Below are 21,147 nucleotides of genomic sequence, written 5' to 3'. Positions count from 1 at the left end.
TGGAGGCCGCAATTAATGCAGGGGATTGGATTCCTCATGCGATAAACGCGTTAAATAAGATTTATTTAGTTTTTAAAATGGGAAAAAAAACAAGCTAGCAACCATTCCACTTTAGTAACACACTTAAACAATATCTATCATGCAACAATTCAAAAATAGCTGATTAAAATACAAATAATACACGTACTGCATACAAATACACTCATTCAGTGTGAGAAGGTCCACCACATATACTAAACTAAGAATTCTACATTGTTTTTGGATTCCTAACCCTTCAATATATTTACCCCCCTGGTGATGTTATCGGTGGAGAAGAGACCAGCTATATTTTCTTGTCATTGGTTTGTATAGTATACAATCAAAAAAAATGTAAATGAAAAACTATTTTGACCCTTTCTCCCAATCTCTGTCTTTGTTTACCCCATGATCCCTCTCTGCTTCCCTTATTGCTTTATGGCTCTCTCTATCTCTCCTCCTCTTTCTCTTTCTTTCTTTCTTTCTTTCATTCTCTCTCTCTCAGGCCGCTGTGTGTGACCCTGGTGTTCAGCGCCAAGGGCCAACGATACCTGCGGGTGGGTCTGGCCGTGCCTCTGTTGGGCACCCTGGGGTGCCTGAGAGCCATGGTGGCAGAGGAGGGCAACATCCGCCCGGACCAGGTACAACCCTCCCAACAAACATACATTTATGTGGAGGTAAAGGTTGGCAGGTTTGCTGACTCCATGAATAGCATGGCAACAGATGATATGAGAGAGAGAGAGAGAGAGAGAGAGAGAGAGAGAGAGAGAGAGAGAGAGAGAGAGAGAGAGAGAGAGAGAGAGAGAGAGAGAGAGAGAGAGAGAGAGAGAGAGAGAGAGAGAGAGAGAGAGAGAGAGAGAGAGAGAGAGAGAGAGAGAGAGAGAGAGAGAGAGAGAGAGAGAGAGAGAGAACACTCTCACTTGAGTGTTTTAGAGATTGGGTGTGAGAGACAGAAAAGCAAGAGTAGTTGTGCAGATGGATGAGAGACAAATAAGAGAGAGGGGTTGTTTGTTTGGATGGGTGAGCGAAAGAAGCAAGAGAGCGGTTGTGTGTGTGTTGAGAGACAGAGCAGAGGGGGAGAGATGCCGTTATTATCTCCAGCTCGGAGCCTTAAGAAGTACTCCCCTGCTGAGCGAGGGATGGGGCTGATGCAGTTTGTGCCGGCGTCTACCCCGGCTCCCCTCCGCCTGCCTGCTAACACCACCCCTGATGACTGGCATGAGAGGCTCCACCTGCGCTGATTCATTCCTCTACCTCTAAGCCGTTTCCCGGCTGTCACTGGCTCTCTGTGTTTGTTGTTTTCTCACCCCGGGTTTGCGACGGTGACACAGCAAGCTTGTGAGATGAAATGACATGAAACATTTTTCAGTGAGTCGAAGCAGGCATGCTTGAATATATCAACTTTAAAACAATCATATGAATAATAACGATAATAGGAAATTGGTAGAGTTTGCTTTACATTAAAGAGATAAGTGGAGATATATTTCTAAATTGCCTATCTTACCCATATTCAGATGACTTGCTTGAAGGGGGATTCGCTTGGTTAGTGTCTGCTTTCCATGAGACACTTATGTTTAGTTGTATGTAGGGATGGGTCAGAATATTCGATTATTCAATTATTCGTTCCCGAGGGTCAAAGCCGATTTTTAACATTTGGACCATTTTTTCCCATTCAAATAAACAAGAATTAACGGACGGAACTAATGTTGGTTCTGTAGCACTATTAGTTTTTTTTATTATTATTAATCATGTACAGAAAAACAATACACTAGGGGTGTACAGTATAAACTGTATAGAATTTGACGATACCGTGACACTGGTGTGACCGGTAGACAGTGTTGTGTGTAACGCATTAGGTAACTACTTGTTCATGTAAAAAGTCAAGTTACACGTAACTACTGAAAATATGGTATATATGGGAAAATACTAACGAAACGTAGTTCCTTTTTCAATTTGGCGCAACGTTAATTTTCCCAGGGACAGATTTGACAGTGATACTGCCTTCTCAGGCAGTCTGCTATTGCGCAAGCACGCAGCAAGTGAGCCTGCGTTCCTTCACAAGCTCTCATTCCACACCGTACGAGACAGACACTGGTAGCGTGAAGCTGTCTCTGCATCTCAGACATCGCTTCCGCAGGCATTTTCCAAAGCTTACGACAAAAAAAGCCAGTGGTGGAACGAGACAACAAACGCCGTCACTGTTTACCTGTGTATATGGACTAGTGCTTTGACTCCGAACTTCGTTATTCGAATATTAAAAAAATAAATAATATTCAAAAGAATATTAGGCAGGCTTTAATATTCAAACCTTTGAAGAGGCGGTGGTTGCAAAAAGTATTTCGATCACTTATTAAGTTCACTCGTTGCTTGTAATGGTTTATTCGTTTCCCAGTATCATTTGCTTAATTTAGAAGACAGTTTTGTTCATTTTTGAATTGTAAAATAAATAAAATAATTTTTTGAAGTTGCGAGTTTTTGAAATTATTGGAAGCGAGTCGAGCTGACCTTGCCTGCTGTACCCACGGCCCAAAATAAAGAACATCCGAGACAATATCCTTAATTCAAACATGCCGTTTCATTTGGCCTCAATTGGCTACGGATGCAAACTTGGAATGAACATGCGCAACAGGGATTTTTAAAGGTTACTGTACAGTGGCGGAGACTGCAGGAGCTGAAACATCACTACGGTAGAGCTAAGAAGGTTCTACGAGCGCTTCCGATTCGTAGCAAAGAACGTTTCGGGAAACACGAGAAATGTTAAGGTAGAACTTAAAGAAGAGGTTACGAATACCGGCGCTTTTACGCATGGTAAGGCCGATGATCCATGGCTGCCTTTGTGAATGTCGGCACACATCGAATAATCGATTATTCGTTCATACCACCCACTGATTATTCAACCATGAAAAATTTCAGTTATTCACATCCCTAGTTGTATGTAACAGTAATCTACCCCCTGTTCCCGTGTGGGAACACACTTTTAATTACTTTCCAAATATTTCCAATGTGTTTGGAATAGTGTTATGTTCAAAACGCATTCCAGTAACAACACAACAAGATTGTAATGTGTCTATAAACACTAAAACTTTCCAGAACGACGCTGGTGTTTTCACTGCAGCTCCTTTTTCAACCAATCGTTTATGAGACGGGGCGGGACTCCTTAAAACCAGAACATGGAGGAACATCCTCCGCTTAGGGCTTATGGTGTAAAACAAAGTGAAACAAAAAGATACAAATATAGATGAGTAAAAATAAAAGGTAAAAATAAAAGGATAGTGATCTCTTCCTGCTGCCAGGCTACGGCGGGGCCACAGTGCCAGCATTGATGAAGGCCAAGGAGCTGTGATCACGCAGGCCAGCCAAAAATAGTCCATGTAATGAATTCCTTTGATTTGAGAAGGGGACTTTTGGTTACTGACGAGGAAGTTCAACTTCCGCCTGCTTGAGGCGAATTGGCTATCTTCTAGTCAAAGTCAACAATCGGGTTGAGCGACATTTGTTCCACTTGAGGGGAAAACATGGTTTCTATTTGCAATCGAAGCGACGTGTGTTTTTGGTGAGATAAGCTTGATTCTTGTAATGTCATTCCTGTGACTTTCCAGACGAGCACATTACTGGGAGTTGTCCTCTTACTTCCCTCACTCCCTCACTTCCCTCATTTTATCCTCTCTCTCACGCTACTATTTTATTATTTAAATGAATGAATTACTCAATTATTTTAAAATGAGGCTTTAGTTTGTGTGTCTTGTATGTCCTCATCATCATCGACTCGTTGACTCCGCCCCCTCCTTCAGGTCATCCTATCTGAGCTCTACACCACCGGCTTCCAGCGGAGCTTCTCAGATGAGGATGACCTCACATCCATCGCCGATAGCGACGTGGTGTACGCATTCCAGGCCCCGCCACTTCACATCCGGGAAGCCCCTGCACCAATCTCAGGTAACCATGGCGACCGTGGACCGCTTTTTTCCCCCCATTACAATTGTGCAATTGTCTCTCTCCCTCCCTCTGCCTCTCTGGTCTCTCTTGTACATACACACGCACGTGTCTGGTGGCACTTCTAAAAAAGTTACATAAAATCACAAGTGGACAAATTGCTCCTAGAAACTGCATCCTATCCTTTGTTGCACTCATAACATTGTGCAGTGTGCACACCTGTAGCTGTGTTTTCTCTGCTACCTCCTAGCCCTGTCTCATCAGCATCGCTGGGCTGACTCAGTTCTGTGGCTGCAAAAATGTTGTGGCCTCATACATGCTACCACCCTATAACATTTGTACTGATAAATCATACTGACACTGATGGTTAACTAGCTATTTGTTTTATAGCCAAGCTAGTGATAAAATACAAATTGGGGAAAGATTTTATTTAAAACGTGACATAATGCTGACACTTTGCATGTTGGCAACTAATGCTAAATTCCAAGCTCCCTGCTTTAACTGTTAGCATTTCACCTGCATTGTCTTTACTCGATGCTCGGAATCTCAATTTATCAGTTATTTTGGAGCATTTCGCTACATCGTCCTCCAGTGCTTTTTTCTTTTTAATAATTTCTCCTATCTTCTTTCTCTTTTTTTTTTACTGATTTTTTCATTGTAATCTGTAATTAAACCTGGAACAGACTAGCACATTCCAATTCCACATGTGTAGCAATAATAGGCCTCAGTTACATTTATGCTTTTCAATTAAACTTTTGTGATCAGATGTGCCTGATTGTATACGACACAGGTCGTATGTCCACGGGGGACACTTGAATGCAAACTCTGTGGCCAGATCTGTGTTTGGATTTCACTTTCCCACAAAAATAAAAAGCAAAACTGAAAGTCCAATGTACAGCAGCATAGCACTGCTGTGGTGGTACATTAAAAATAAATCACACACCCCAAACACAACTTATGCAGTTTGAACGTTTTTTTTAAAAGTGAGAAATATATTGTAAATTCAACAGATAGTCGTCTCTGAAATTGCGATTTAACGCGGGTAACTGAAGACAAATAAACGGTGTCTAGCCGTGTTTACCTGCCGAGCGGTGCTGAGTGTAGGCTTGGTGTTTGGGGTTTGACGTCACAAGTAGTCTTCCCACATTGTGCCCAGATGGCTGTTAACACACCTATGCAGTGTGATCAGAATGCGTGACCACCAGGGGAATGTGGTCCAGCTCCTCGGATCACAATGTGAGCAACATCTGATCTGAGCCTGTCAAGACCTGTCAGTGCTGGTCTGATTAGGTAATAAAAGTCGTGTTGAAACCGTGTTGAAAATTGTCGTCAGCCGGAAATAACAGTCTGCCAGTTGCGTTGTCAACATCAGCTGACCCTCACTTGTTGTTGTTGTTGTTGTTGTTGTTGTTGTGTTGTGGCTTTCGCATTTGTGTCGCGGCAGACATAATGGTTCCAGACGAACCTCCCAGGTTGGGGGATGAAGCACTCCTGACTTTCAGCACCGTGAACAAGAAGACACCTACACAGAGACCACACCCGGAGCGCTCGCCAACGGCCTGGCGCCACACACACGCACACACTCACATGCACGCACGCACACGCACACGCATGCACAAACACACACTAAAGCGGCCCCTCCCAATGCATTAAGTAGCTAATAAATCCATTAGCACTACACAGGAAGGCTTGACAAATACATAGCCCCACAGGGATAATTTTGACGCACACACACACACACAAATGTCATAAATCATACTTAAATGCTCTCTGACAAATCTAATCTCCTGTTCTCGTGAGCAGTCTGTGGAGAGAAATGAACGTCTTAAACACGGGGCATCGCTCATCTGATTAGAGCGCAGACCAAAATACGGCGACATTTTTACTGAGACTAATGCCGTGCTCAATGTTCAGGCAGTGCCGCGCCATCACACGCTGTGCTGCTTTGGTAAAAGAAGTGAACGGCGGTTTGATGTGTTTCCTCAATGGAGGAATGTTGTGCAAATCATCAAATTCGCCGCCCCCCCGCCCGCCTGCCTGTCTCTCCTGACCCGGGGCCCAGGGAGGATTCTATTAAATGAATTCTATTAATTTGTTTTTTCTAAATATCGACAAGAGTTAGAACCGAGATCCCAAAGCCTAAACCCAAAGCTGTGCCTATCACAGGGCTTTCTAGAAGCCACTCTGGAGTCTTGTGTGTGAACACACCGGTCATGTTTCTATTGGCTACTGGCATGCAATTTCTGATCAATGTAAAATGCAAAAACTTAGAAAAACAATTTCATATCACTACAGGTGGAAGTGAACTACAACAGGTAGGCTACAAAAAGTGAACTACAACATGTGGACTACATCTAGACTACAACAGGTTGACTGCAACAGGTAGACTACAAGGGGAAGACCTGAAGAGAGCCAGCTCAGTTCATCCCTGTACTTCTTCTTTTAATGGACAAAGTCCCGCTGCATCTTTCCAATACCTCTAGTCTTCTCCCTGGTTGGTCCCTGACACCATGGGGGCCCTGGGGGCCCCAGAGCAGCACCCTGAGCACATTGGGGCTGACAGGAGGGACTTGTTATCGCCTAACAAGTCTTTATTCTCCAACCTGGCCACCATGGTGTTCTGAACCTCAGGCAGTCCCCTGGTCTTGTCGTATGCGCTGGATCATCTCAACAGTGTCGTAGGCCACTTGGTAGGAAGCCTAGTGAGAGACAAAAGCAGTGTTTTCTGTTGTTGTCAAAGCAATGCAGGGAGGAAGGATGAGGTCTTGGATGATGGACGGCTCAGTCCATCAACCTGTCACGTCTGTTTGGAGCAGCGCACTAAAAGAACAGTCCGTGGGTAGTTTGGAGCCATCAATTGATCCAACAGCTAAGCTGAGAATAAACTCCCGTTGTAAAGTAAAGGAGATGAGTTTTGTCAAGTGCTGAATGAATGGTTGATTCATTAGCTGTCCCCTCCCTCCCTCCCTGCTTGGGGAGAGGGGGTGAGGTGGGTCTCGTCAGGGAGAACTCTAACTCATCCTCAGTGAAACAATGGGGAGATTGGAACAGTGCCAGGTCATAATAAGGGATCTGCATTCAAGTTTCTGGGCAGAAACCTCATATAGGAGCCTCTATAGGAGCCCGACTAGGGGGCCTGGCCATGGAAAACCCTTCGAAATCAATTAGGCCCCATAGCAGGAAATCCATTAGGCCCTTCACCATCAGCAAACAAGCCAATTTGCCCTCAAATAGTCTCAAAGCTAGTCCCCTCAGAGAGTGTTGGACTGTGGACAGTATGTTTTGTTGATGATGCACTTCAAGAGGGCTAGTCCCCCGATCCTGCTTAAGGCAGGATGTAAAATGTTTTGCATCCTTAAATGTTGTCTTTTCCCTTTATTTTATTCTGGGAGTACACCAGAATGCTTAATTTACATGTTAAAATAGCAACATTTGGCTGGGGCGATGCCCCCAGACCCCCCTACAATGGTTTAGTTTGTCACCTTTTTCAACCCTTATGAGTTAGCAGGTATGGTGTGTGTGTGTGTGTGTGCGTGTGAGTGTGCCAGGGGTTAAAACTAACTTTTTTCACCAACGTCCCGAAAAACATTTTGAACCGTCCCAAATTGTCCCGAATTTTCCAAGAAATCTTTTTTACATTTTGAGTTGTTACTTACTGATAATATTATAAAAACTGTACATTATGTTGATAAAATAATATATTTAGTTCCAGACTAGATTTCTTTAGCTTCAAGATGACAACCAACTGCCAACTACTCCACCATTTAGTGACTGCATTTACATTTAGTAATAAAGGATCTTTGGTGACAGTATCCTCGTCTCGTCTCAGCTCGAGCGGCAAGCAGTGCGAGAGCAGCAGGCTGCAACATTGTTGCAAGCAGTCTCTGCGTCTCACTGAACAACGCAAACGCGAGCGCGCCAGCCAATTGAACGAAGCTCAGTCCTTTTTCCATTTACCTTTTCACAAGTCTTTTCCACCGACCGCAAACCCGTTCTGGTTCGCAGAAAGTGTTGAAAATTTGAACAGAAAAATGTCAGTGCCCACAAAATTCTCTTCGTCCTGAGGTCGACCCGAGAGAGAATATTGGTCCTCCCGATGACAATTAATTATCGACTGGACATCATTAGTTTTAATCCCTGGCGTGTGAAGAATGTGTGTGCGTGTGCTGTTTCCTGCGTCATCTGTCAGATCTGTGCACCTCAGCTCGGCTGTTGCTAGTCAGCAGGCAGCCATGCCCACCACCCCCCCCCCCCCCCCCCCCCCATGACAGCCAGGACTACTGATCCATCCTAAATCCTGCATCCCCCTACACCAACACCTCCACCATCATCACTACCACCACCACCACCATCAACACCAGCAACACACCTCCACCAACCCCACCATCACCTCAACCGCCATCACCTCAACCGCCATCACTACTGTAGGAACTGTAGGTGGATGTGAAATAGTTTGGCTGGAGTGAGGTTTGGCGAGCAAGCAGAGTCTTGGTCAGAAGACAGTGGTATGGGGTGATGAATAAGAGCAGGGAGGAGGCAGGGTTTGATGCAACACCAGTGGTTTTTATTTCCTTATTCTTCAGGTTGATTTTGATGCTTTATTTTGCATTCATTTCACTACTACCATCACCACCATCACCATCACCACCTTCACACCACCACCATCGCCCAACTACCACCACCATTGCCCCACCGCCTCCAACACCATCACTGCTACCACCACAACTCCTCCAGGGATGCTCCCCATCTGGCTGTGTAAATTGCACTGGCAGCGGGTCTATTCTGGACACAAAACCACTTGCAAAGAGGTCTGGGAAGTCGGTTCCATCCCACCACAGGTCCTATTGTCTCCATGGCCTGGCCTTTCTTCTGGCCTCCTTCCAGCAGCTATTTGCAGACCCACTGCTGTATGCACCCCTCGACCTCAGCCACTGATGTCAACGGCAGGACTTCAAACGCAACGCCGCCTGCCGCCTGCTGCCTGCTGCCTGCTCAGCAGAGGAAGGGGATAATGGAGCCTGTGCAATAATTCACTATCATATGGAGAAGAAGGGCCCTTTCATGTGACCGAAATCCATAAGCAGATGTTCTGTAGCATTCACAACATCTGCCCCGCTCCACGTATGTACCGTATGTCATCTACATCGGTGATGAGGAGGTGCGGCTTCATCAGGACAAGCTCTTGTTGTGCTCACCACCAAACCCCAGTATCATTTTCTCTTTGCTCTCCAGTTCTGCCTGCTATCCTTATTGCACACATACTTAGAGGAAACACAGCCCCACATACGCACAGACACACACCCGCCCACCCTCCGTATGTTTTCTTCTGGTGTTATTTATATCATGCTCCTCTCTCCCTGGTTCTCACATCTCTCCCTGTCCCTGCTCCTCTTTCGCTCCCTCCACACAATAACAGTTTCACGCGCCTCTCACTCTCACTCACCTACACTGTCCACCTCGGAAGACCAGCTGGACGCACGAAACACCTGTTGCTTCGTGATCTGAAGCTGTTTTTAGAAGTACAGAAACTAGGATCATTTGAGGATAACACTGCAGAGGAAGAACTTGGCACTAATTGTTCTTGTGAAGGTAAATAGAAAAGGCACCAAGGTCACGTGTGTGTGTGTGTGTGTGTGTGTGTGTGTGTGTGTGTGTGTGTGTGTGTGTGTGTGTGTGTGTGTGTGTGTGTGTGTGTGTGTGTGTGTGTGTGTGTGTGTGTGTGTGTATAAATATACATGATCTGAAAGCCAAGTGTCTTGATACAATGCTTCATCTCAGTCACTTTCCCATAGCAGGAAATCCATTAGGCCCTTCACCATCAGCAAACGAGCCAATTTGCCCTCAAATAGTCTCAAAGCTAGCCCCCCGAGAGTGTTGGACTGTGGACATTATGTTTTGTTGATGTTGCACTTCAAGAGGGATTTAATGGGCAGGATCAAACGGGGCGATTATTGATGAACACTAGCACCCTCTGTTAGCCAGGTGCATCCTGGGTAATGTGATCTATGAAGTCCAAACCCAGTGCATTGTGGGACTTGGATTAGGAAAGAGAGAGAGAGTGTGTGTGTGTGTGTGTGTGTGTGTGTGTGTGTGTGTGTGTGTGTGTGTGTGTGTGTGTGTGTGTGTGTGTGTGTGTGTGTGTGTGTGTGTGTGTGTGTGTGTGTGTGTGTGTGTGCCTGTCTGTCTGTCTGTCTGTCTGTCTGTCTGTCTGTCTGTCTGTCTGTCTGTGTGAAAGCAAGGGTCAGGCAAAGAGATAGTGAGAAAGAATGTGTGTGCATGCTGGTTCCTGCGTCATTTGTCAGATCTGTGCACCTCTGACAGCTCCGCTGTTGATAGTCAGCAGGCAGCTAGCCCCCCCTCCCCCCCTGACAGCCAGGACTACTGATCCAGCTTTGATCCCCTACACAGTCCCCTCAACATCAGCCCCCTCAACAACACCACCTCCACCAATCTCACCATCACCTCAACCACCATCACTACTATCACCTCCAGCATCAGCACCACCACCATCGCCCCACTACTACCACCAAACCACCACCACCATCATCACTACCAGCACTACCATCACCACCGCCATCGCCCCACTACTACCACCACACCACCACCACCATCATCACTACCAGCACTACCATCACCACCGCCATCGCCCCACTACTACCACCACACCACCACCACCACCACTCTCCTTGAGGTTTCTATGTGTGGGATGTGTGACTGCACCCAATGTCACACTTCTTGTGACCTCATCACGCTTCCCTGATGGGGTTTTCGCCTTTTTTTTTATTCATGCCATTTTCATGGTTTTCTTGCCTCTTATTCTTTATATTGCAATGTCCACTGCCTCCCCTCCCCTCTCAAGAGAGATAGTCTATCTACTCTAATCCAATGTCATTTCATTTTCATATAATATATCTGTTCAAGGGGACCCATTGTACAAATGAAACTGTTCCTTGTCCAGGTCATTGCACTTCTAAGATATGCTTGATTCCTTTTGATCCAGTAGTTCAGTTCTCCTCTCTGGTCTATAAAACGATCCAGACCACTAGCGACTGTACTTTGTGCGGTGCGTCAAAGCCATTCCCAGATGTCGTCGACGTAGCAGAAACAGAATAGCAGTAGCACATCCGCTGTGCTAATGAAATAAAAGATGAAGCACACAGAGACTACTGTAGAATCTCTCAAAGGACTGATCAACAAGGAGCGAGCGGTCGGAAAGGGAGCACCAGAATAAGTTCAGGGGCTGCTCATCACGCTCCAGATGAAGGTCTGTATAAGTTCTTCCAATAGGATCCCCTGGGTGCTGACTCTGTGCTCTTCTTTCCCTCCAGGGTACCACCACAGCCTCCCCTCCTCCCCGTACTCCTCCAGCCCGGGCCCCGACGCTCAGAGGTTACCGCCGTCCGGGACCCTCTCCTCAGAGTTTCTCAACAAGGGCGGCTCCACCAAGGTCCTCCTGCTCATCTGCAGCACGGCGGGGTCCGGCCCGCAGGCGATCAGGTGAGGAGGGCGGGGCCTCATGTCGACGGAGTGCGTGTGGCTGTGTTCTTCATGGCTGATGATGACTGTGGATCTGGAGGCCTTGTGTAACGGTCTTTTGATTCGGACCGTTTTGTCATCAGCACAGCAGCAGCAAGGATGCCCAATGATAACTGCACATGGATTTACTTTAATAACTACATAAGGTCTAAATAGGCATATGAGCAGTCATTTGAGAATTATATATTTATATATTATATATTACCCATCCTGTATGAAGTGAGGATGTAAAGTCCTTCCTGCCCATGTATTGTGATGTTTTTATTTTATTCACAAATGTGCTTTTCATGCTTTTCACTCAATATATTTCATAAAGGGACTGGTACACGCATCTCACTGGGGGGGCTGAGGTTACATTTCCACGGTCAGAAGACAAGTAGATGAGCAGAGTTCCACCCAGCGGTGGTGTGGAATAAAAAGGGTCATGTCGTTTGACCTCTGAGAGGAAAGATATTGTCATCGGCTTCAACGTCTGTTTTATGAACAGAATGATGATCTGGAGAGCTTAACCGTCAAGTACCATCAAGGTATTTAAAGACACCAAAGATTATAGATTAGACAATTATAGAATTTTGATATTTTTTTATAATTTCAATTGTATTGATTTTCCATTCTCCAGTGGATTGAGAGACAAGGCAGCCTGTTCCATGGCAAGTAAAGTCATTTCGCCAGTGATCTAAACCGAAGCAGTTGTTTTTGCGTTCCTTCCAGTTGATAAGGATAGTCCTTTTTGCCACCAAGAAATCAAGTGAGAGAAATCAAGTTTCTTGACCGTGTACCATCCATCTCAGCTCCAAGCAGACACACAATTAGACATAGTGCAATCTCAGTATTGAGTACAGGGGTTAGATCGTTAACAATATCAGCAGGACAATTCCATAACATGTGCATGAGTGTCCCCTCTGAACCACAGCCATGCCAGCACATATTTGACACTGAGGGATACATTTTACTCATTGTTCCCGGGGTCATGTAAGCCCTATGAATTGTTTTCAACTGGATAATTTTATATCTGACACATTTTGAGATGGTTGTGCTATTTAAGTAAGTGCTGCATTCTATTGTGATTCGGAGATCACAATGGCAGACCCATGTCACGTTCCCATTGACATTTAGTATGTAAGTTCGTACAGGGGTTCATTGCAGACAGTAATTTATACATAGTAGTCACAGTGCCTTTTTCTTTTTGTGGCTGCTACTAGTTTGTTCTCCAGTTCTCTACTCGTTCCCAGCTGTATACCCTTGGACAACAATGATTTAGAAATGGAGTAGATTCGGTTTGGGCTTAAATTTCAGCGCGGGATTGCGGGTATTGTGCAATCAGTACACATTCATGGTAGCCTACATCAGAATACTGATATACCATGAAGATGTGTCTAAGAGAGGAAAGGGAGAAACTAATAGGACTGTATATAGTTAAAAAAATAACTCAGCAACTACTGTTTCTATAGGACATGTAAAAGGATTAAAAGTTAATGAATTCATTGAATACAGAGTGTTAGATTTCTTCTTTTCTTAATTTTTCAACTGAGCAAAGATAAAGCAGAAGACAGAGTACAGTACACGACTAGTTAGTTAAAATAATAGCACATGAGGACATTTATATAAGGAATTTAATGAAGAGAATCCCTTACCCTAAATGAAATTTAAGCCCTGGGTTTTACGTTAAGAAATTAAAGTCTGTCAACCCAAACTGTGTTTTTAAATTATTGAAAGTTAGCATTTTCCCATTGTCTAGAATTTGTCCCACCTGATTTAAGTTTCACCACCTGCTACAAACAAGGGATTATACCACAGTGGACATGAAGGTAGTGAATATCTATTAAAGGACAGACGCATATGTAGGACAGTCACATGAGAACTTCAACACTGGGTTCTTCAATTTAATTTTAGAAGGATTATAGTACCATACATTTGTTAAAGTCAACTCATTATATTTTGATATTAACTGTTCTTCCACCCATTCCCAGCTTCCAATCTGTCTTTTTGTATTTTATGTCCACTGCAGAGGATATCCTGAATTAAATGCAATGTAATACTGGTAGATATCTGGTAGCCCTGTTCCACCACTAGACTGTGGGTTAGTTCATTTTTTCTTTTTCATAATTCCAACAAAATCTAGAAAGTAATTTATTAATTTCCTTAAATCAGTTAAAGGGGAACTTAAGTGGGATAGAAGACATTAGAAAAGTCAGCCTGGGTAAAATATTAATCTTGATTATTTCCGATCTGCCCCAGAGGGATAAAGGCACACAGTCCATCTCTTGGTTTCCTCCCTCATAGTCTTTAATAAATCTGGGGCATTTAACTCAACGATTTTGTCAATAGGGGCCTGATCTTGATTCCCAGGTATTTCATTCCTTTTGATTTCTAGCTAAAGGGGGCAGTGCCTAGACGAGATTGAAAAGTTAAATTGTTAAGGGGGGTGGCTTCACTTTTATTGTAATTCACTCTATAACCAGAAAATGTACCAAAATAATCTATGAGCTTTAACACCTGTGGAATTGACTGGCATGGTTTCGCCAATGTCAATAAAATATCATCCGTGAAAAGATTGGCTTTGTATTCATAATCACAGACTCCAATACCATGTATTTCCCTTTGTGCTCATATTGCGCACACTAGTGGTTCAAGTGCCAAAATTAAAATTAGAGGGCTCACAGTACAGCCCTGACGAGTAGAGCAATAAAGTTCAAAAGGGTTGGACTTAATACCATATCGCTGGGTGCTGAGAGGTCTCGTACATGATCATGATCAGCCTTCTCATATTGTTTGATGCATAGCGGCCTTTTATAAACCCAGCTTGGTCGACATGGATCAATGAGGAAATGACCCTTTCAATCGCGAGGACCTTGGCAAATATTTTGTAATCCGTGTTTAGGATGCTCAATGGTTACACATTCGGAGGTGGTCTTTGCCTGGCTTTGGCATAAGAGATATAGATGCTTGCCGCATAGAAAGGGTTGGAAGTTCTATACCTTTGAAAAAGCTCTTCATTTCCTCTTCACTTATATTTTAGATCTTTTTATTTTATACTCCCACTCGAGATGGGAGCATTTCAGGGATAAAGATTGGTGCTTGTGGAAGAGGATGATTATACTTAAGCTCTTTCTGTTCTCCTGTTCAGGGCAGACTACAGAGAGAGCTGAACACATGAGTCATGTCTTCAGGGAGACCCCACCATAAAATGGCCATGAAGGGATGGCATATTCTCGTAGGCCAGGATAGGGCTTGTTAGTATTGCACTGTAGGCTTCTTGAGGGCTATTTACTCCAGGGAATGGAAGAAAGAGTACTGGACAATTCAGGCTGCAGGCTTCTCCAGCACCCCTGTCATCGTTTTCAGGGTAACCATGGGCTACCTGATGGGTATTTCAGGCTGTCATAGTAATATTTGTCTTATATATAGGTTTATATTTACAGGTCACACCATTTTGACATGCATTATACATTCCATCAATTCTCTTCATAGTTCAGATTCATATTTTATTTGTGTTGTCCTCCTGAGAGGAAGTGAATTGCCACCAATGTACATCACTAGAACATTAATGACACACAGACACACACAGAGAACCCAGCAGCACATAAACACACAACCGCAACGTGCCCCTTAGTACAGAGTACACAAAACTCTTCCTGAAACTAAACTCTTGGCCTGCCTCTGTGGCCGGCTGGGGTCCTAATCTCGTGATGACACGGTGAGGGAGCTCTGCAGTAGCACTGGGGGGGGCCAGGGACCCCGCTCCCCACCACAACATGGTGGAGAAGCGGAGCCAACGTCACGCTGATTGCACACGTCGGCAGCGGCGTCCCCGGGCAGAGAGCTGGGGACGGAGACCGAGTGGCAGACGCTTTCATGGCGGCTCCCCTTAATGTCACCACATTTCACTTCCAGTCTGGCCTTCAGTCCGCCCCGGTTCCAGTGTTCCCCCTGGCTCCGTCATGGCCGCCGTCATATACCCAATACTCACACACCGTGGCTGAATGGTTACACTCTCACACTCCCAATGCTCACCCCCCCCGCCCCCCCCCCCCCCCCCCCCCCGGTCACGGACCCATGCACGTGTAAGACCTGTCCCCACCAGAGGGTTTGTGTGTGTGTGTGTGTGTGTGTGTGTGTGTGTGTGTGTGTGTGTGTGTGTGTGTGTGTGTGTGTGTGTGTGTGTGTGTGTGTGTGTGTGTGTGTGTGTGAATCATGTGGATCAGCAATCAGAATCGTACTGTTAAAAACCATTTAAATGTTAAATTAGCACTCTAAGCCTAACCATGTGCCTCCATTGACTTGAAGATGAAGCGATGAAATGTTGGCTGCCGGTTGTGCTGCCATTTGTAAACCAGCGGTCCTTTCTGCCTTGGAGAGCAACAAACTTAATGTAGTTAACCCTCATCTCTTCAAAATCAAAAAATACCTGCATTTATTGCATGCTAATCTTTTAAACCAATTTACTTAAACCTGCACTTTGTACGTCCCCCATGGGGGACCAGGATAAAATGATTTATAGAGAAGACAGTCCCTGGATGTAATCACTCGCAGATGGTCACGTGTTATTCTTGAGAAACTTCCTGGTCCAGATATGTTTTCATCAAAAAAGAGAGGAAAGTCCCTGCAGTAGAAAAGTTTAAAAGTACAGGTTTAACCAGTATTTCAGGTATTCCTTGATCATCTTATTATAGTTATCATGTTCTGATTCCAGTCTTTCTTTATCCCCTCTTCATCTATTCTGTGTGTGTGTGTGTGTGTGTGTGTGTGCGTGTGTGTGTGTGTGTGTATGTTGCAGGTTTGGACCACCCTTTCTGATGCGTGAGGACCGGGGCATTTCCTGGGAGCAGCTACACCAGAGTATCCTCAGCAAGCTCTACTACCTGATGCTGAATGGATCCCAGGCTAAGGTACACACGCACACTCACACACACACACATCCCAACCTAGGCAGAGCCTGCCTGCACACACACACACACACACATATACACAAATACACAGGTAGACAAACACACACATACACACATAGGCATAGACACTCACATGTAGAAACACACGAGCAAAACCCATTTCCCAACACACACAAAGTAAACAGCCCACCAGGCAGAAGCTCTGAGCAGCTCAGCTCTCCTGAGAGTCATTGACTGAGTCACTGTGAACTAATAACTAAGACTGGCTCCTCCGTCTGCTGCTCTGGCGTTTTGGATGGGGAAAAGTGATGTAATTCAAATGTATTAAAACCTTTTCTTCAGAATCATTCTACTGTTATCTTGCAATGCATGATTGCCTTTCACTCTTCAAGGTTCACTTAGTTAAAAACAATGTTTCAGTTGAAACACAAAATGTTCTCTTCTTTTTGTGTAGCACCTCTTTGCAACAAAAGCATGCCTAGCGATGATAATAAAAAGCTATGATAGAATATAATACACAATTTGATCAGCTTTCACTGTACAATGTCTGCACATGGCAGACGTTGTTTTGAACTTTTCCTTATTATTCCTCAAAATAAATCATTAAATTCCAAACAGTCGATTCCCATGAAAAAGTTGTGACATGTTAATGTTCGTAAATTGACTCCTCTCATGCAATTCGTCTCCATGTGTAAGTGAAACAGAAATCTTCAGGATGTAGTCTTTCTTACTCAGAACTTCTAAAGCTAGTATAACTAATGTATTACTACTACTGTGCAAACAGATGACACTAAGGAATGACCTCATTGTGTGTGAAGGCTATTCCTTGTTCAATGCATATTGTCCCTGCGAGCTACTAGTACTGGTTTCATGGTTCCAATAGTGACAGGCCATAGCTGCCTAGACCTTCACCAGAGCAAACAGACGGTTAGTTAGACGAGGCCTTCACCAGAGCAAACAGTTTTCCCTCCCCTTTCTTCTCCTCTGAGGCCTTCAGGATAGCAGCGTGTGTTCTTGTTCATGTTCTTGTTCGTCTTGCCCTGGTTGGTTGCCCGTGGCGATGCGGTGTGCCTGCTGGCACTGTTTGAGGGTTTGACCTTTCGCCAAATCGTTCCGTTTGTCTTATCTTTGTTAAGCTGGGATCTGTCGAGTGTGTGGTGTGTACAATATCTAAAAGACAAGAAAAGCCTGTTAGTTGGAGTTTTCAAGAAAAATAAGTTAACTACAACAGTCCATAGTAGTGTTGCCGTGTCCGTATCGCCGTTTACCACAGATGTGTGGTTCGGCATTATGTTTTTGTGACTTCTGTTGAGCTTTGTGGGGGTCTCTGTAGTATTGTATTATGACTCCCCCTAGTGGCTGTTGAGCTGCATTACATGTCTGCTGGCTGAGATCATTTTAGAGAGAGCTAAAAGGAATCCCCATACAAGTAGTCGAAAAAAGTGGTATCATATCACACAGGTCTTCAAATGGTTGTGCCATATTGTAGCATGAATACTTAAACTATAAGTGTGTGTTTAATGCTTTGTCTCTGCTATGCTTTTTGATTGTGCAGTGTTTGTTTGAATGATGAATGAATCGTGGTTGTAGTGAGGTAGTAAAAATAGCATGCAGACATAACACAGACTGGTTCACTTGTTAACAATTTTAAAGGTGAGGTGTCGGGTGTCTGCCGTTATGCCCCTTTTCCACCGACAGTACCAGCTCAACTCGCCTCGACTTGGCCCGGCTTTTTTTGCGTTTCCATTGCCAAAAAAGCATGTGTATGTAAAGTATATGTATATATGTAAGTATATGTAAAGTATTTGTGTGACGTAAACAGGCTGCTGGCCACTGAATGGCCAGCGGCTGCAGGGCAAACAGAATAATCACCATTAAAACCATTTCTATCGAAAGTTTCCATTCAGTGCTTGGTACATCGTGAGGACACATCGCAAGGACCGCCTCCACGACATGGAAGCATTGGAGCATTGGAATGTGTTGTGATTGTGTTTGAAACGGTTGTTTCTCATGCGAGATGTGGCAAACAAAGCTTTCCTCAGCCTAGGTCACGGCATATTTAAGTTGATTTATGATTTCACTGGACTAAAAATGTCCTCTCAATATGGCCGAGTCCCGTGGTGCATTCTGATGGACAAGCCCTTTAAACACAGCGCATTGTCTAAACAGGAAGAAACAGATACCTACCCCTAGATTTGAAGTCAAATTAAAATACATCACTACTCACGCCGAGTGGTCGTGTTGTTATTAAGTCAATTGGAAATTGGTGGATGTGAATTGGATCAGGCTTGTTTGATAGCTGCACTTATAACACCATTTGCACCATATTAGGAGATGTCCTGCGGTGAAAAGCACACCATTATTATTACTGCCAGTAGTTTCTTTAGCTATTCTTGTCAATGCACAATTTAATTAAAAGGCACAGTTGAGAGGTTTAATTATAATACCCTGGGAAGCTTCTGTGGGATCTGGGATGACCAGGGTATGTTTGTGTGCTATATTGGGCTCATCAAGTTTCATTTATTTTGTCAATTTCGCCTGTCATCCATTGGTCTCTGTGAAGTGTGAGTGTAAGAAAGGCGCTGACTTATTACTAAGCCCAGTTGTATGCTGCTCTGAGGCATTCAATCATTCACAGCTGGAAGCCTCACAAACTTTGATATTTAGACTACATGCTTGTTATACAGTTGTGGTTAATATTCGCCAACTTGATTGTGTCTAGCCTACCTATCCTTTGTATCAACATTAGAAACAATTTCGGAAATAATTGTTTGTTTGGAAAAAACGTCACACAAATTTTTAATGACACTGGCAAATTCATCATCATAGGCACTATCCTTGTAATACAATATAGTTGCTGCAAACGGGTGATACGTTTATGGAAAAAAGATAATTCAAACAATGAATTCTGTGAGACATTTGCTTTGTCTACACTATTCTCTGGGATATGGATAAGGCTGAGTGGTTAGAGCACTCGCCCTGAGCCAGATGCGTCTTGTTTCCTCCTTGTTTAGATTTTTGATGTTTGAAGTCTGTCGATCTCTTAACAATACCTAGGCTGTATATTTTCCTCCTACAATATTTTGATAGCCTATTCATTTTGACTGGGGGGCAGCATCTTGTGGTGTCGCTGCAGTGGATGCATGTTTCTTGATACTTTTTTATTTTGTTTTAAATTGTAGTGAATTCACTTCTCTAAAACCCACTGCCCAGACTTGTATCACATATGTAAAAGTAACAGGGTTGTCAAAGAAAATATTTGTGAGCCATTAAATGTCCAGTGATGTTCCACACCCTAACATTTGGAGGCGGTACTGCACTAACTCGTAAAAAGGACAAAGAAGACTGAAATCGGTCATGTGACCATGAATATCCAGGAAGCATGTGGCATAATATGGACCTTCAACAGCCCTAGAGCCGTTGTAAATAATTTGCCTTTTTACCATGTGGGTAATAAGGACTGAGCCAGACTATGTTGTTGGGAAACAGTCAGGAAGCCTTACCTTGCTAGTACTATGGAGTTTAATAACTTACTCCATACTATGAGCTTACTATGTAGGTGAAATGGTTTTGGGGAACACTTTCCTATCAACTGTTGAGTCCCTAAGTGGTAGGTTGCTAAAGAAGTTAGCAACTATGCGTTTGGGAAACAAACCCCTGGTCTGCAGAAACACAAACATGCCTAATAATAGCATATTAACAAGAGCTTCCTCTTTGGCCTCAGCCAGCCTTGGGAATCAATCACACACACACACACACACACACACACACACACACACACACACACACACACACACACACACAGAAAATCTGGCACCATGGACAGCGACATATGCCCTAAATGCCAGGCATCAGAAGAGATGATACAGATCTGATCTGATTAACATTCCCAGTAGAACAGAACATCTAGGAGAAGATGGTGGCTGTGAGGCTTGCCACAGTACAATGCAGTGTTCCTGTCTGTTATTTTAGTGTCTGCGTTACTTGTTTGCAAAGTGTCGTGCTCAATCCAGTACACCCGATCTGAGCTTTTAAACCTCAGATCCATTTCTCACAGTGATCTGGGCCCATCTACATCCTTGCTGGAGGAGAAATTGCGGGAATTAAACATCTCAAGCCACTGAAGACCATGGCTGCCAGCCAAAAAGGGCCTCCTCTCCGGCACCTTTGCCAGGTTCAGGAGACGCCCTTACCGGCCATGGCTCCCTGCCCTTCTGCTGTCAAACGTCAGATCCCTCCGGCACAAAATGGATGAACTCCAACTTATGATACAAACCAACAAAGACTACAGCGACTGCTCTGCCATCTGCCTGACAGAGACCTGGCTGGATCAATCAGTACCTGACCAAGCGGTAACACTTCCAGGTTTCACGTTACATCGTGCCGATAGATCATCCAAACTATCGCGTAAGGCAAAAGGCGGTGGTGTTTGCATAATGATCAATGAACGCTGGTGTACAAATTCTACAGAACTCACCCAATTATGCTCCCCGCACCTGGAGTACCTCACTTTCAAATGCAGACCATCATTCCTCCCATGGAGTTTGCATCAGTAATTATGATCTGTGTTTACATTCCACCTGAGGCTAACGCCAACACCACCATAGCTGAGTTAGCCAACTACGTCAGTGGAAAATTCACACCTGGACACAGCAGTCATCATCCTTGGGGACTTTAACTAGACCAATCTGTCATCTGAGCTTCCTGACTACCATCAGCAGGTAACTTGCCCCAGCAGAGGGACCAACACTACACTACTATCAAAGAGGCTTAC

At 44.3% G+C, this 21,147-nt stretch overlaps 1 protein-coding gene across 1 annotated transcript in view; it reads left to right on the top strand.

The window, feature by feature from the left end:
- usp43a (ubiquitin specific peptidase 43a) overlaps nt 1–21,147 on the top strand; it is an 83,868-nt gene that overhangs the window by 40,243 nt on the left and 22,478 nt on the right. The window contains exons 5-8 of the mRNA XM_084465894.1: nt 521–656; nt 3,807–3,951; nt 11,277–11,445; nt 16,262–16,373. Of these exons, the coding sequence (XP_084322020.1) occupies nt 521–656; nt 3,807–3,951; nt 11,277–11,445; nt 16,262–16,373 (562 nt within the window). The remainder of the gene's footprint in view (nt 1–520; nt 657–3,806; nt 3,952–11,276; nt 11,446–16,261; nt 16,374–21,147) is intronic.

The sequence above is a fragment of the Micromesistius poutassou genome, assembly GCF_964030765.1.
Source record: "Micromesistius poutassou genome assembly, chromosome: 3".
NCBI lineage: Eukaryota > Metazoa > Chordata > Actinopteri > Gadiformes > Gadidae > Micromesistius > Micromesistius poutassou.
The sequence above is the reverse complement of the archived record's forward strand: the minus strand, read 5'-3'. Positions and strand labels throughout refer to the sequence as shown.